Genomic DNA, 13,917 nt, shown 5'->3' with positions numbered 1-13,917 from the left:
AAGTCAGAGTCCCAGCAGCAGACGTTTCCCATTTTGAGCACAAAAATAGTTGGCTTTCCATCAGCAGTACTTCTGCGTGTTCATAGTTTATGACCCGCAGAGCATTAGACAGACATTTGCTGAAGCTGCATATTGCTGCAGCAAAGTGAGCCCAAGCGCCAGTAAATGCTTGAGGAAAATGAAGCAATCCCCCAATATTACCCAAGAAGGATCCCAGCAGAACACCCCGCCAGACACTGGCCTGGAGCCTCACTCCATCAGATTTGCTCTGGAATTACCCTACTGGAACAGATTTCCAAACCTGGCATTGTACCTTTTACGGCAGAGGTTTGATAAACCATCTTTTGTTCAGAAGGAAGCCCTGATGTTGGAGAACGTGGCTTTTTTTTCCCCCTCTTGTCCCTGGAATTGTGATTGGAAATAATTGGAAGTGTCACTGGAAGTAATCAGAAGTGACAGTCCCTGGGCTATAAGGCTTTTGCTTCGAGTCTAACGATCCCCCCCCCCGCCTCCCGCAAAACAAAACCTAAATTTAAACAATGAAGTCACAAAGTGATTTGCCTTCAAGGTTGAAAACCCTTCAATTTTCTTTCTCTTGAAACAGAAAAAGAAGTGTCTGACTATTTTAGTTCAATAGTCAAGCCTTGCTGTGTTACACCAGAGGTCCCCCCCCCCCCCCCCCCCAACACAAACACCCCACCCTACAGATAAAGCCTCACATCCATATTAAACACTTGTATGGCCTTTAAAATTTTATCAAGGCTTTAAAAAGCAAAAAAAAACCAGCCTAAGCAGTCTGAGCGATGAGACTCAGCCAACATGCATCTCATAAATATTGCGAGCACTGGAAAACCACCTCGTTCTGCTGTTTTTCTGCTGAGGCACACATGGGGAAGGCAACGGGGCCCATTTGGTGCTTCATGCACTGGTTCTGATGAAGTCTCTTACACTAAATGCCACCTGAGCACCTAAGGAGACCCACCTGCTGAAACAGCCTTACAGCCTCAAAAGCCAAAGGAAGTTGTAGGTAAGGCAGTAGAAAAAGGAGGAGACTGGGATCCAACAGTATGACTTGCCATGAGCTACAGCTGCATCCAGATTCCTAGCCCCAGTGCTTCCCTAGCTGTTGCTTTCTGATTCACTTCCAGGCACTCCAGCAGAGCACACCACTCACAGGCAAACCCACTGACTGCATGCTGCTTGTTCTGCAGTTCCTATACTGCTGCTCCCAGTTGCAGGAGCACAGGGAGCAGCTCTATTCTGGAGTGCTGCTGTGCACGTGCTTTGAGACTTAAAGATGTCCCCCTTCACCAAAAGCCACTGTTAAAGGCCAGGTGTCCCCCATCCTTATCTAGTAAAGCTGGTTCCACATTCTGCTCTACCAAGCAGCTCAAAGCAAAGGAACAGCTTAATGGGCTGTGACTGCCCCACAGGTCTACATTAGATAGCAAGATGAGATCATTCTCCACTTGGGAGAGGGTAAACTCATTCATGAACTGAACACACACAGCTCAATTTCTTTCGTGAGGGCTCTTCTGGTAACATTCACACCACGTGTGGAGTTTCTTAGCACATTGGTGCTATAAAATCCATTATCCTACTTCTTTTTTATTAAGTAGAGATAATTCAAACCTTCCCATCTCTTAGAAGTCATCCAAATGACTGCTCAGGGTACTGTTTGATAAGTGATGGTTGATGGATTCAGTTGTTTGCCACTGATCACTTCTCCTTGTGCTTTAGGACACGCTAGAAAGGAAAATAGTTTTGAAACAGAGCACAGGGGTTTAAGACATACAACAGTACTGCTACCTGGTCATGTCATGTACCCACCTGTGCCTTAGTTTCCTTCTCTATTAGAAGAGTAGGAATAGCCAGTAGGAATACTGGGAATTCCTAGGTATTCTCTACCCAGTATTGCCTGGTTGGACTGAGCTCTGCAGAGCTTCATACATGGCACCTAGCACAAAGGATGCTACACAAGCAGCAGCAGTGCAGTGCTATGGCAGACCACATGCAGTCTACAGTCATTGCCAGCAGTTGCCTCTAACTGTGCATGCTCCATTTCAAGAGACTGTTTCCAGAAGAACAGCCTCCCTTCTGCAAACACATATTATAAGCACAACAAAATTCTCACTGACCTTTTCCTACCACGGGGAATTAAACTGCAGGCACTAAGCTGAACTTTCACCTTTCCACCTAGTCAGTCAGGAACAAGTCACACTGAAGCTTTGTACTCATTCTGCAGCCACTAAAATGGGGATGTCAGCTACATGGAAGAAAAGCCAGGCTGAAAATACCCTCTGTAATGTATATTGATTCTTGAAGGCCAGCAGATCTAACATCATGAAACTGTGTCTGGCCTATTAAGAGCAATGCTGGGTTTAAAAAAAGCACAAATGTAATTAGAACCAATGCAAAGTTGAAGAAATAAGAGAAAGACTTATCATGATTTTTTCCCCCCCATGTTGTTCATCACCTTCAATGCATTTCACAATTGCTCAGTCCTCTTTGCAACTTAGAAAAGGAAAGTTTTCCTAATTAGTCACATGGAAAAGCTGAGACAAGAGGGAACAGGGCTTTAGAAAAGCTAGCAGCAGTGTTACGTTGAGGCAGTGCAGCTTCCATCCTACTCTTTGTTGCTCTTTCCAGTAATCAGTGAGCTTCTGGAAAAGAGGACCAGCTCTACCTTGAGTGCGAATCCACAGCTAGAGCTCTGCTGCCAACACTTTCCTTCTCTGTACTGCGCCCATGTAAAAAGCGTGTTTTAGGCAGGGTCTGAAGCCCTGGCTGGAGATGTAGGCTGTTGGTAGCAGAGCTCTGCTGCCCTGTCATTCCACTCAAGCATACTGAAGAAGTAAACTGAAGGATCCTCCTTCCCCCTGTTGACTTCCCATCACTTGCCACATTTGCCATTGCTGTGCTTCCTGCTCTCTCCATTTCCTCATCTTCCACTACCCTGTCCTCTTGGTGTCTATTCACAGACCTCAATGACCTGACTTCACCCTTGGCTTTTTGCTGGGCTGCTTCTGTAAAATAACCATTTCTAAAAACAGATGAAGAAACAGCTTGAGGAAAAATGGAGACCCATTCATCTTTCAGACAGGGCACTGCCAAGTTCCCACTGCACCCAAAGTAGCCTCTGTTTTGTAACACATCAGTGCAAGCAGTATGCACAACATTACATCCCCAGGAGACAAGCTTTCTTTGCACATGTATAGAACTCAGATCTGCACTGGGCAATATACACAAGCCTTGGCTAACAGAGGGGGGTGCTTTAGCTGGAAGCCAGAAGCATGGTTGGACTAAAGCTTTGGAAGCAATTTCTGCAGGGAAGAGGCACAGAAAGCAGTTTGTGACAACCCTCTTCATTGCTACTGAACGCACACATTTTGCATCACATAACAATCTGCTTCCACATGAAGCAGGTTTTTGCAGATACACACTCTGCTTGGTTGGAGTGACTGTTTACATTTCTTTTCAGGCAGTTCCTAAGAACTCAAACAAATCCCAGGCTGCAAACCTGTTAAGTTCCCTATAAAGCCCTGTGTTTGCCTTGAGGAAGACAGGGGCATCTGTTGTGATCCAGAGGATAAACATCAGGGTCTCTCTCCAAGCCAGTTGTGCAATGACAGACATTGCTGGGAAGCCTGCACTGCTGTTACACAAAACATCCCTCTGAAGTGGCCCTGAGTGCCCCACAGAAACAGACCACTAATTCTGTACAAACAGGGCCCGCTGTGGGCACAGTGGCCAAACACCAATTGTTTCACATGGGAAATTCGGAAAGCTTGCCTGCCCTCAGCACTCTTGATTCTCACGATTAAGAGATTGGGCTTCAGTATTTCAACCCTAACTTGGCATGCTGCTTTCCCCCACCCACTCCAGTGGTTTACCCTTTTTCTCCTTATGGTAGGACAGAAAAAGAGGGATAAAAACCAGTCCTCAAAGTAAAGCTAAGGTTTTCTAAATGCTAGAAATCCAAACGCTTTAATGTAAAACAAAGCACTGCTGGAGAAAGAGAAGACATTCTTATTGAGTGCCCTGATAGGAAACGTGATGCAAACCCACCCTGACTTTAAAAGAATTTTTGTCTCTCATGACAAGAAGTGTTAACTCTGATATCCCACCAGATGCAGCTCACTCAATTCTGTCTTGCTTCCTTGAATTCCCCCCGGAGCAGCAAATGGACGCACATCTTCTCTTTTCTCCCTTCCCCAGGGGTTCTTAGAGTAGCATTCTAGTAAGGAGCTCTTGGCCCTGTCCTAGAGCTAAACTGACACCTCCCAGCAGTTCTTGCATCCAGTTGCTGTTTTGTTGACTGCTGAAGAAAATGAGCTCTTGCAGTTATCAGCTGTTGTGAAGTTGACTTTGGAAGAACAGCGTCCTCTTTGGCTTGATGCACCAAGAGTGATCACCTGCATTCCTTCATAACCCAGTGAAGGAAAAGATGAAATCCAATGGCAGAATCCTGTACTTATTCACAGCCACAGATTTGTATTTCTCTATTCCAATCTCAAGCTGAGGATTTTTGTTAAATGCTTTTGTTAAAGCATGGGACAAAATCCTTGCCCCACCTCAATACCCCATGAAACCAACAGATAAATCCAACAGAAGGAGCAATGAGAAAACCAGGAGGTTGCAAGTGTATCCTACATCCATAACCTCAGAAATTTGGGAAATACCCGGAGCAGCAGCAGAAGTGAGATCCATCAGTTTAATATTCCAGTTGCTTAAAACATCTCCCTTGCTTTTTACTAGTTCAGGCAGAAGCAGCCTATTAAAAAGTTCAGTAACCCCGCTGGAAGCAGGAGTGCTGGTTTTTATAACAACACAGTGGTTCTCAGCTTTTCTGGAACATACTGCACAGTTTTAAGGAGAAGGGCTTTAAGGAAGCACGACAGGGCACCATTCAGGATGCCTGTGCTCTTAAAGCAGGAGGGGAAGCAAGTCTTAGAAGTCTGAGAGTCAGTGTAGAAAAGCACAGCCCCAGGCTGACCTGCCACTGCCAAATGCTGCAGAGCAGCTCCCATTTCAGCAAGGATTTTCAGGCTAGAAGCCTGGTGGATACCTAGGCAAATGCATGCTGTCAGACCCAATTGCTCATGCCAACAAGCACTACAGGGATTTGCACCATAACCTTTCCCAGCACAGTGAGACAATCAAGTCTTGGTGTTCAGTGCAGCAACTGTGCACCCTTGGGACAGCCCTGTAAGATAGTCACTGCCCTTAGAGCTGGGAGAACAGAGCTTAGCTACATCTGCACAGAAGGTAGTTCTGCCATTACAGCTGCATCCACTTCAGCAGAATCACTCACTCCTGTGTAATATACCAATTCCTACACATTGAGCACACCATATCATAAGCCAGACTAAGTGCACAAATCGGTGCTACCAGCTGCACCCACATCCATCAGCCTCAGTATGGTACATACAATCCCCTGTACCATCAATCACTAAACCCTACTCATCTTTTCCCAAAGACACCATATAGAGAGGTAACGAAGCCTTGGCTCAAGGCATCTATCTGTGCTATATCACACAGGGTTGGCTTCCTTACATCCTAATGGCCAGTCAGCTTTAGAGAAACCATGAAGACAGCCTCTTTGCAGATACTGAGGTTGAAGCTAAGATATGAAAGACTCTTGGCCATTCTTTCCTGCAGGAGAACTCCTATAGACAAGCAGCTGCCCACTCCTCATAAAACAAGAGGGATCAATTAGGGCATTGTGGAGAGGAACCCCTAATGCTCTAATGCAAAGATCCCATCTCAGTAGGAGGACATGAGAAAGGTGGATGTCTGCATTGGCTTGGCACATCTCCTCCTTTGCATTTTGAACCCCTTGCTTTCTGAAGGGCATAACACATCTAGCCAACAAGTGATACACATAACACCAGAGTCAACAGTAGGTGCACAAATATCACTAAGCTAAATTCATTTTCTTGTAATCAAATACATCTTTAACAGAAGGTTTGTTAAAAATACTCAAAATTGACTTGGACAGGGAGGTGGGAAAAGGCAAAAGAGATTTGTGGCTCCTTTCTGCTTCCTCCGCTTTGCCCCTGTTACAGAACTATGATCACAGTCCTGCCCAGCCCACATTTAGTGAAGTCTTCATTCTTGTCATGTTTTTAAAGTCTCCTTCCAACTCTGTCTCCTTCTCCCTGTCTCCTCACACAGCTGTCTACTTACCCTATAGGTAAACAGTACCAAAGACAAGGACCATATACATATACTATCAATATGAATGAATGCTCTGAACCAGCAACTTTCCTTTGATGTTTCCTTGGCTTCGAACTCCTATCTCCACATTACTCCTTCACTTCAACAGCGAGCAAAAGCACGCACTCACTGATACATCTGCACCTTTCCATTACTTTCTCAAGCTAGCAAAGGAGATCCCCTATCTCCTTGCTTTCTTCCAGGCAGACACCAGGAACATTTACAGCAATACTTTGTCTTCCCTAAAATATGCTTCCAGTATCAGTAAATGAAGCTGGATTCAAAGCTGGATGACCAAGCTGCCTGTTGACAATGCAAATACAACCAGGGTAAATCACAGGGCAGTTCAGTACTAACAAAGCACCAGGAAATGAGGCATTCCTGGTTTGGCTGTGAGCTTTGGGAAGCTGCTTGTCCTCCCCTTGCCACAGCTGGAACAACTCCTAGAGAAACTGAGGAACTCAGATCTTGATTAAATACAGAAAACTCTTCAAGGCATGGCTTGTCTTCTCTGCTGGCTTATGCCTTGTAAGCATTACAGAGATCCCAAAGAAAGAAGAATGGTTAGAGATCATTGTGTTCCCCAGATAAAACCAGCAGTGGTCACACAAAAGAGAGTTACCGTATCACTACAACACTCCTCCTCTGGCAACAGCTTATCCCTTCTGCTCCAAGCCTCTGTGAGAACCCACCTGCCTTTTGGACATGAAGAAATCTGGCTGGTCCATGTTTCACACCTGTGAGACTAAATGAAGGCTGCTCCCCACAGCATTTCTTCCCATCATCCTGTCTGAAGCCTTTGTTGTAACTGTGTCCACCCACATCAGCCCATCACCCTGCGGGGCTTGGCTCTTCCATGGCAATCAAAGACCTGTGCCCTATTCACACCAGCACCCAGGGGTTCTGGGGGGGCAGGAGGACCCAGCAATCACAGATTTGCTCAACCACAACAGATTCAGAGCTGTCTGCTTGTCAGCACTATGTGGTGAGCAGAATGAAGACAGAGGCTCACTCATCACATCCCAGTGCCTCTGGAGATGCAGATACTCAGGCTGCTTCTGAGTCAGTCCCATATGCAAACCCACCCCAACAGACCTCAGGACTGCAAACCCTTTCTCCATAGGCTTTATCAGACAGCTCTGTTCAGCCCTTTTGCTTTCATTCTCTTCCTTCAGTCTCTTCTCCCATTCAACCATTAACTTCTACCTTTCCCCCCCTTTATTTCAGCAGCCCTTTTCCCTCCCTTTTTCTTGCTGTCTCCCTTTTGTTCCCCCCTCCTTCTCCCATTCTTTCCCCCCTTAACTCCTCCCTCTCGCACTTCAACACATCTGTTTTTAATCAGAGGCATCAATTGGAAACAATAACCCCTTTTTTATTCTAAAAACCTGAATGTTAAATATTTGAGCAAAAGCAGAACAGTTAAACAAATCCGACGCTATGCCTGGAACAAAGGCAGTTTGTTCACCTCATTTTATCGAAGAGGTTCAGACCCCTTAGTGGTACACTGCTCCAAAACACTGCCCTTTTCCAACTAAAAACACACATTCCAAGAGGGGTCTGTATGTCCTAAACAACAAAAAACATAACGAATTTGGATATTAAAAGGTCCCTGGCCATCAACCTGCTGATAACTGAACCAACGCAAAAAGCACCGAACCCAAACACCGAAAACGGAGTTTGCCATAAAAGTTTCTCCTTTGCAGATCTGAATAGCTCATCAGAAATGAATTTCAGTCCCACAGAGAGGGGCACATGGAAGTTCGGTTAAACACCAAAAAGCCAACCTACCTAAAAAGAGGATGGGAAGCGCAGACATTCCGTCTCCGAGTGAGAAAGGGACTTCGCCTCCCTTCTTCCTTCTCTCTCCCAGGAACGGCAGGCAGACCTGCACAGGATTCAAAAGAACGCCTCTGGAATGCGCCGAGAGTAATTGCATCCATGTGCCAGAGAAATAACCAACTTCACTCTTTCTTCCCTTCTGATATTCGCCTCCTTGTCCATGTTCTGTCCAGATTCAGTGAGAGCTCACGGATCTGCGGCTGCTAATTCAGGGCCTGGAGTTTCTGGAAGAGGAGAGACAGAGCAGCAAGGAGTTCACATCGACAGCAGCACGGAGTGATTTTGCACGTCTGAAAAGGAAAGGAGAGAAGCGGGGGAAAACACTGCGCTCAATGTTCACCACATGGCTGCCTCCCAGAAGAGCCCCTCCCTGCCATCAGCTGGGATTAATAGTGAAGACTAGTCATGTGGGTGAGGTAGAGCTAACTTCTAGCAGTCACATATAGGGATTTACCTCGGGAGGAGATGCAAGGATTTTATGAGTGGCGGAGTGGTTAAGTTTGGAGGCAACGGAATCCAGCGTGGAAAAAAGAATCAGATTCATCCCTCAGCAGCTCTTAGGAAAAACACAAATGCTCTTCCGAGTTCCGAACACATTTACATGTGTGCATTCAATATATACAGTGTCTGTGCAGGGGGTAAGCCCCAGAATTAAAGCTTTTGGACTTACTGAAGGCTTGCTTCCTATCTAGGATATTTTTTTTTTCCCCTTTTTGAGTAGGTCTGAGTCTCTAGTAAAGAAAAACCGTAAAATCTGATCAAACCATGCGTGTTTAAGAAATACTAGCTCAGCTTTACCAGGTTTTGTGCTGTGAAGACAAAGCATCCATAAGAAGGACCCAATCTAACAGAACTGACACACAGCTCTGCCCACCTTTGAGCTGAAACAGCCAGAACTGAACTTTTTAATGCTTCACTAACATGAAATCTCACTGCTTCCAGCAAGGCCATGGGAATGGTGTTGTTTTTACACACACACCTGCTCTGACCCGTTGTACTTCACGCACACAGGGCATGCTTACACCGTTATCTGCGTACCCCAGGGTACAACTCCTGTGCAGACAAACCAAGACCTTGCAGCTTCCCCACACAGATAGGAACAGAAGGGTAATGTTGGCCTCCTGGAACTCTGCATGAGCTGTGAAAGCAACCAAGAAGCTGATTGAGTGTTCAGATAGCTGCTCTGTGCCAGTCTATTGCCACAGCTATGCTGATACCGGGGCTATAGGAAACTCTATAGGACTTAATTACTTTCTTATTAATGTATGAGCTTTGCAAGCATTGACTGGAAGACCAGACACGTTGCTGCCCCAGACAAAGTAGGACCTGAGATACAGGTAGATCCATTTGAGAGAAGTAACATGGATGGAAATTCTCTTCCTATATCATGGAAGAAGCAGTTTCCTTTACCCCTCCTTGCTTCACAGGTGGAAATAAAACCATGACTCCTCTCCAAAACATCTGTTCTCTGTAACAGTGAGAAAATTGATGGACAGTGTTTGACTAATACAGCCTGACAGCACAGGTGAATGGAACAGTTCCTACAGAGCATCACATACCATAGCTGGGAGCTGGATACCCTCTTAACTTCTCCCCACACACTTGATCAAACAGGCTGCTTGCTTTCATATGGTTGAGTGGATCTGAGGGAATATCATCAATTTTCAGTGTAGGACATAAATCAATGGAGAACAGTGCATTTAATCCTTTCCTTCCTTCTCCAGAAGAGAAGCAGCACTGTGCCTGTCTCTCTGCATTAGAAGTCTGACAGAAGATGTCCCAAGCAATGCTGTAAATACCCAGCGTACTGCTTTGCTTTCATCGAATAAATGCATCAGAAACAAAGAGAGAGAGATGTGGTGTCACCCAGTGCTAGCTGCCCATCCTCCAGAGAAACAGAGCTGGGAGGTGACTGCAGAAAGGGGGGGGAGGATCCTGAGAATCAGAAGAGACCATGCATGTAAAGTCTCCTCCATCATCTCAGACAAGCCATTCCTCATCCTGCTCCCATGCTACAGTCCTTCCAGTAAGCTCCTTGAGAGCAAACTACACTTTGGGGTTCAGTGGGGATTCTCCCTCTGGCGTTCATACCTGTTATGGCAATGGATGTTCCTCCAGCGTCACCCAGTAAGGGCTGGGGAAGACATGCACTAGGACAAACAAGCCACTCATACAGCACATCCTCTCTCAAGACCTCTGCTGACCATTTGGAGCTTATGTAGGTCTTATCAACAGTACGCTATTTTTCTTTTAATCCCTAGAATAAGAGGCAAATTCTTCCAGCAGGCTCATAAATTATTTCTCCTCCTCTCATACAACACCAGCACAGCACGGAGAAGGTATATCATACATTCCTCAGCAGGGGAAGAGCAGAGTAGATGAACTGTTACTGTCATAAATGTTAAGAAAAATTAAGGCTTGGATTAAAATAGCAGCATGCAGAACACCTGCCAGAACCCCCATAGGCCACATACCAGCTTCTGGTCTTCCCCAGTATCACATCAACATAAGCCTCCTCCATGTTTCTTAAAGTCCCATCAAGAAAAATACACTCTCACACCCATACTTAGCTCATTTCTATACCTCAACTAGCAGAAGCTTGTAGACAGATCCTCTCTAAACCTAAACACACATCCTTCTTGGACATTCAGGAAAAGAAAAAGCAAAGAATGCATATTTATTTTTTATATTTTATATTACCACCTTTCTTTTCTGTATTATCCTCTAGGAGCGCTGGTACATGGCAATTGCAAACCCAGCCCTCTCGCACCTATTCTTTTTTGCCTGCACTCCAAGAGTAGAAAGTTACTACATTCAGGTGATGTTATTGAAGCAGCTTATCAATACAGCCAATAGAAAGACAGGTGTTGTCTACAAGGACAACCAAAGGAACACGGTGGAACTGCTAAGCAAAGCTCAGCTAGGTTCAGCCTTTAGCAAAACGCACTTTGACAAAGCAAGCCATGAAAACAAGTTAGTCTCTTTATAGGAAAGCTTAAAGCAGACAAGGAGGAATACCAGGGCAGAAAATAAAACCCTCCATACAGCTTTCACAAGCCTGCTATTGGAAAGCTTACTTTGCACCACATCAGTGCTCAGACGCTTACTTAAAAACTAGTTGTTCGGAAGTCTCTTTTCTCTCATGCAAGCTTCAATAATTGATCATAAGAGCACCATTAGTCATTTAATATTAGTCAAAAGTCTCACTTCAACAAGCCTTAGCACTTGCTGTCAGAAAGTGCATCTTCAATAGAGAAACAAACAACTAAAAAGCTTCTTAAAGCTCTGTTTAGTCTTAAAGCAGCTCAGGCCACACACTTTAGTTCCCAAGCATTTATCCTATAAAAATACACCCTCACTATGAAATAGAAAAGCATACCGTGTATATAAGCTAGAAGCTAATTGCTGTGTATATGTAACTAAATTAAAAAAAAATAAATAACTAATGTTGGCTATTATTCCATTTTCCCAGAAAACTCTGTATGATGCAATGGAAAGCACAGCAATAACAACAGAGCAGCAAAGTCTGAGGCTACAGCAAATAAGGATTTGCTCAAATGCAACAACCACAGGCACAGAAATAAAGGAAAGAAGCTGCTTACCTTCAGAGGGCCTCAGGTATGCAAGGATGACCAGCAAGATCCCTTTGACTCCATTGCAACCCTTAAATGAGGGCTGGGAAGGGGTGGATCCTGGCTGCAGCCCTTCCATCACTCAGTACATTGCATGCACCTGAGCTCCCATTGGGTTGGCCCTGCCTTCCCACCAGGTGCTCCATCACTGCTTCAGGCTGTGACTCAGCATTTCTGCTATACTCTGCTAATGAAACACCATACCTAAATCTGCCATCGATGAGATTGGATAATTGGGAAGTAGAGGCTGTCTACCAATCACAGGTGTGAGGCATCTGAGATTGAAGTGTCTGAACATTTATAAACAGTCTCGTGTAGCTGCTTTGCCTTTTGAGTGTATTTTGAAACATGGGAGGATGTTTGTAGGTGCTTGTAGGGAGTGTAACATCTTGAGTCTGTGGAACTAAGTAGTAAGATACTCATTCTTAATTAGGGTTTGTGAGGAGTATTTTTTTTTCCTATTAAGCTTTTAGAGTAAATGAATCTCTTCTGGAGTAGGGATGTGGTTTGGGCATGTGAAGTTAATGTCAAATAAATACAGTGTAAGAAAATAGGACATCCGAAGAGAATGAGTGAGATTTTATCCCCTAAAAGCAGTTAGCAATGGGATAAGGACTTTGTGCTCCAAAAGGAAACAGGAAGATTTGTTCCAAACCAGAGAAGGCGAGGAAATGGCTTATTTGTAGAAACTTCTCTCTCGTTAATTAATCTCATTACTTGTAGTCATGACATGTGTAACACCAATCTGTTGGCTGCTGCTGATCACCTAACTCAATTTACAAGTGGACAAAGATTTGTGATGCGCAGCAGCTGTTTGCAGGACTGCAGGAAACACAGCTGAAAACGTCACCCAACTGCTTAATAGGTGTCCTAATCCCCATGCTGCTATAGTGACCTGTCACAGCAGGGGTGAGGAGTCTGGAATTAAAATCATCAGTGGAGATTTGTGGGCTTGCTCTCTAAAAAACATTTGTTTTCTTCTAGGTCAGGGTTAAAAAAAAGTCCTGCGAAGTGAAGATGAGATGGGGGTAATGTGGTTTTGAATGGCAGCCAGCTTGCTGCAAGCGAGGGGCCAGGCAGAAGTCCTCTGTCCCTGGGGCTTTTGGTTTAGCCCTCGCTAATACAGAGTTCACTTGCAGTATGTGGAATGTTAAAAGCCTATTTATTCAAGAATAACCAATGGGAAGCAATAAGCCGGGGTTGTGTTCTATTGCTATTGAATGGCTGCATTTGAGCACCCACAGTATTGGAGTCAGCTCTATCTTTTCTCTGGGAGTCAACAAGCTGTTACTTTGCTAACCATCTGAAAATGGTCTTTTGAGATGCTTAAAAGTGGTTTCATATCATAAGATGAAGGCTGTTGTTTGTAGGTTGAGCGTGTTCTGGTTGGGCATGACGTGTTTCTTCCTTCTTATGTTTACAATTGTTGCACTTGAGTTGTGTTTTCCTTTTCAGCAGTCAAATCTTCTAAATCTGTTGGCTAAAATGACAGAATAATTTCATTAGGCATCCAGTGTTGCAGGAAGCATTTACAAACCCATTAGGATAAATCCATCTATTGCCAATGCCGCATTGAACATATAGTTCTACAGAGTCAAGGTTAGGAGATCCCAAGAATAATATGAACACTGAAGCATGCATGCTTCTTTTGAAATTGCTCAATATTTAGTAGTAATGACTGTGTGCTGTGGTCTCCATGTCTTTACTGGGTTGAGCGGCATATTTGCCTCTTGGTTGGAACAGCTTGAATGCATTGCTGAAATATTCTCTTTGTTGTTATTCAGCTCTTGCATCAATATAATGCAGTGTGCAACTGCTCTGACAGGCTCAAATGTGTGGAGTGAGTTATAAGGAAACAAAAGATCTAGGATGGTTTCAGGGCAGTCTGCATGCTTTGTGGTCTTTGTAGTTGGCATCAAAATGCCGTGCTGTGCCTATGGTGAGAGTACCACCAGGTATTTTTCTTCTGATTAGATGTATGCATTATACTCACTGATAAATTGAACTGTAGTCTGCTGAAAAATGACTGTTTCAGTTTAAAAGTGCTGGCTTAGTGCATTCTTAATGGGTTTGGGTAGATGCCCTGTGTCCATATGCTCTGAAAATGCTGAAGCCTGTGAAGCTGCCCAGGCACACTTACATGTGCAGACTTGTTGTACACTCATGCATATGTGAAGTGCATAATTGCTCAGCTTTTCTTTTGCAGTTTGCTCGAGGCAAATGTCCT

At 44.5% G+C, this 13,917-nt stretch overlaps 1 protein-coding gene across 1 annotated transcript in view; it reads right to left on the bottom strand.

Moving 5' to 3' along the window:
- The window catches only part of CLMP (CXADR like membrane protein), a 40,220-nt gene extending 31,870 nt beyond the window's left edge, over positions 1-8,350 (bottom strand). The window contains exon 1 of the mRNA XM_015298172.4: positions 8,008-8,350. Coding sequence (XP_015153658.1) covers positions 8,008-8,155 — 148 coding nt within the window. The 5' untranslated portion in view covers positions 8,156-8,350. The remainder of the gene's footprint in view (positions 1-8,007) is intronic.
- Between the last annotated feature and the right edge of the window lie 5,567 nt (positions 8,351-13,917).

This window comes from Gallus gallus, chromosome 24 (genome assembly GCF_016699485.2).
Source record: "Gallus gallus isolate bGalGal1 chromosome 24, bGalGal1.mat.broiler.GRCg7b, whole genome shotgun sequence".
Taxonomy (NCBI): domain Eukaryota; kingdom Metazoa; phylum Chordata; class Aves; order Galliformes; family Phasianidae; genus Gallus; species Gallus gallus.
The sequence above is the reverse complement of the archived record's forward strand: the minus strand, read 5'-3'. Positions and strand labels throughout refer to the sequence as shown.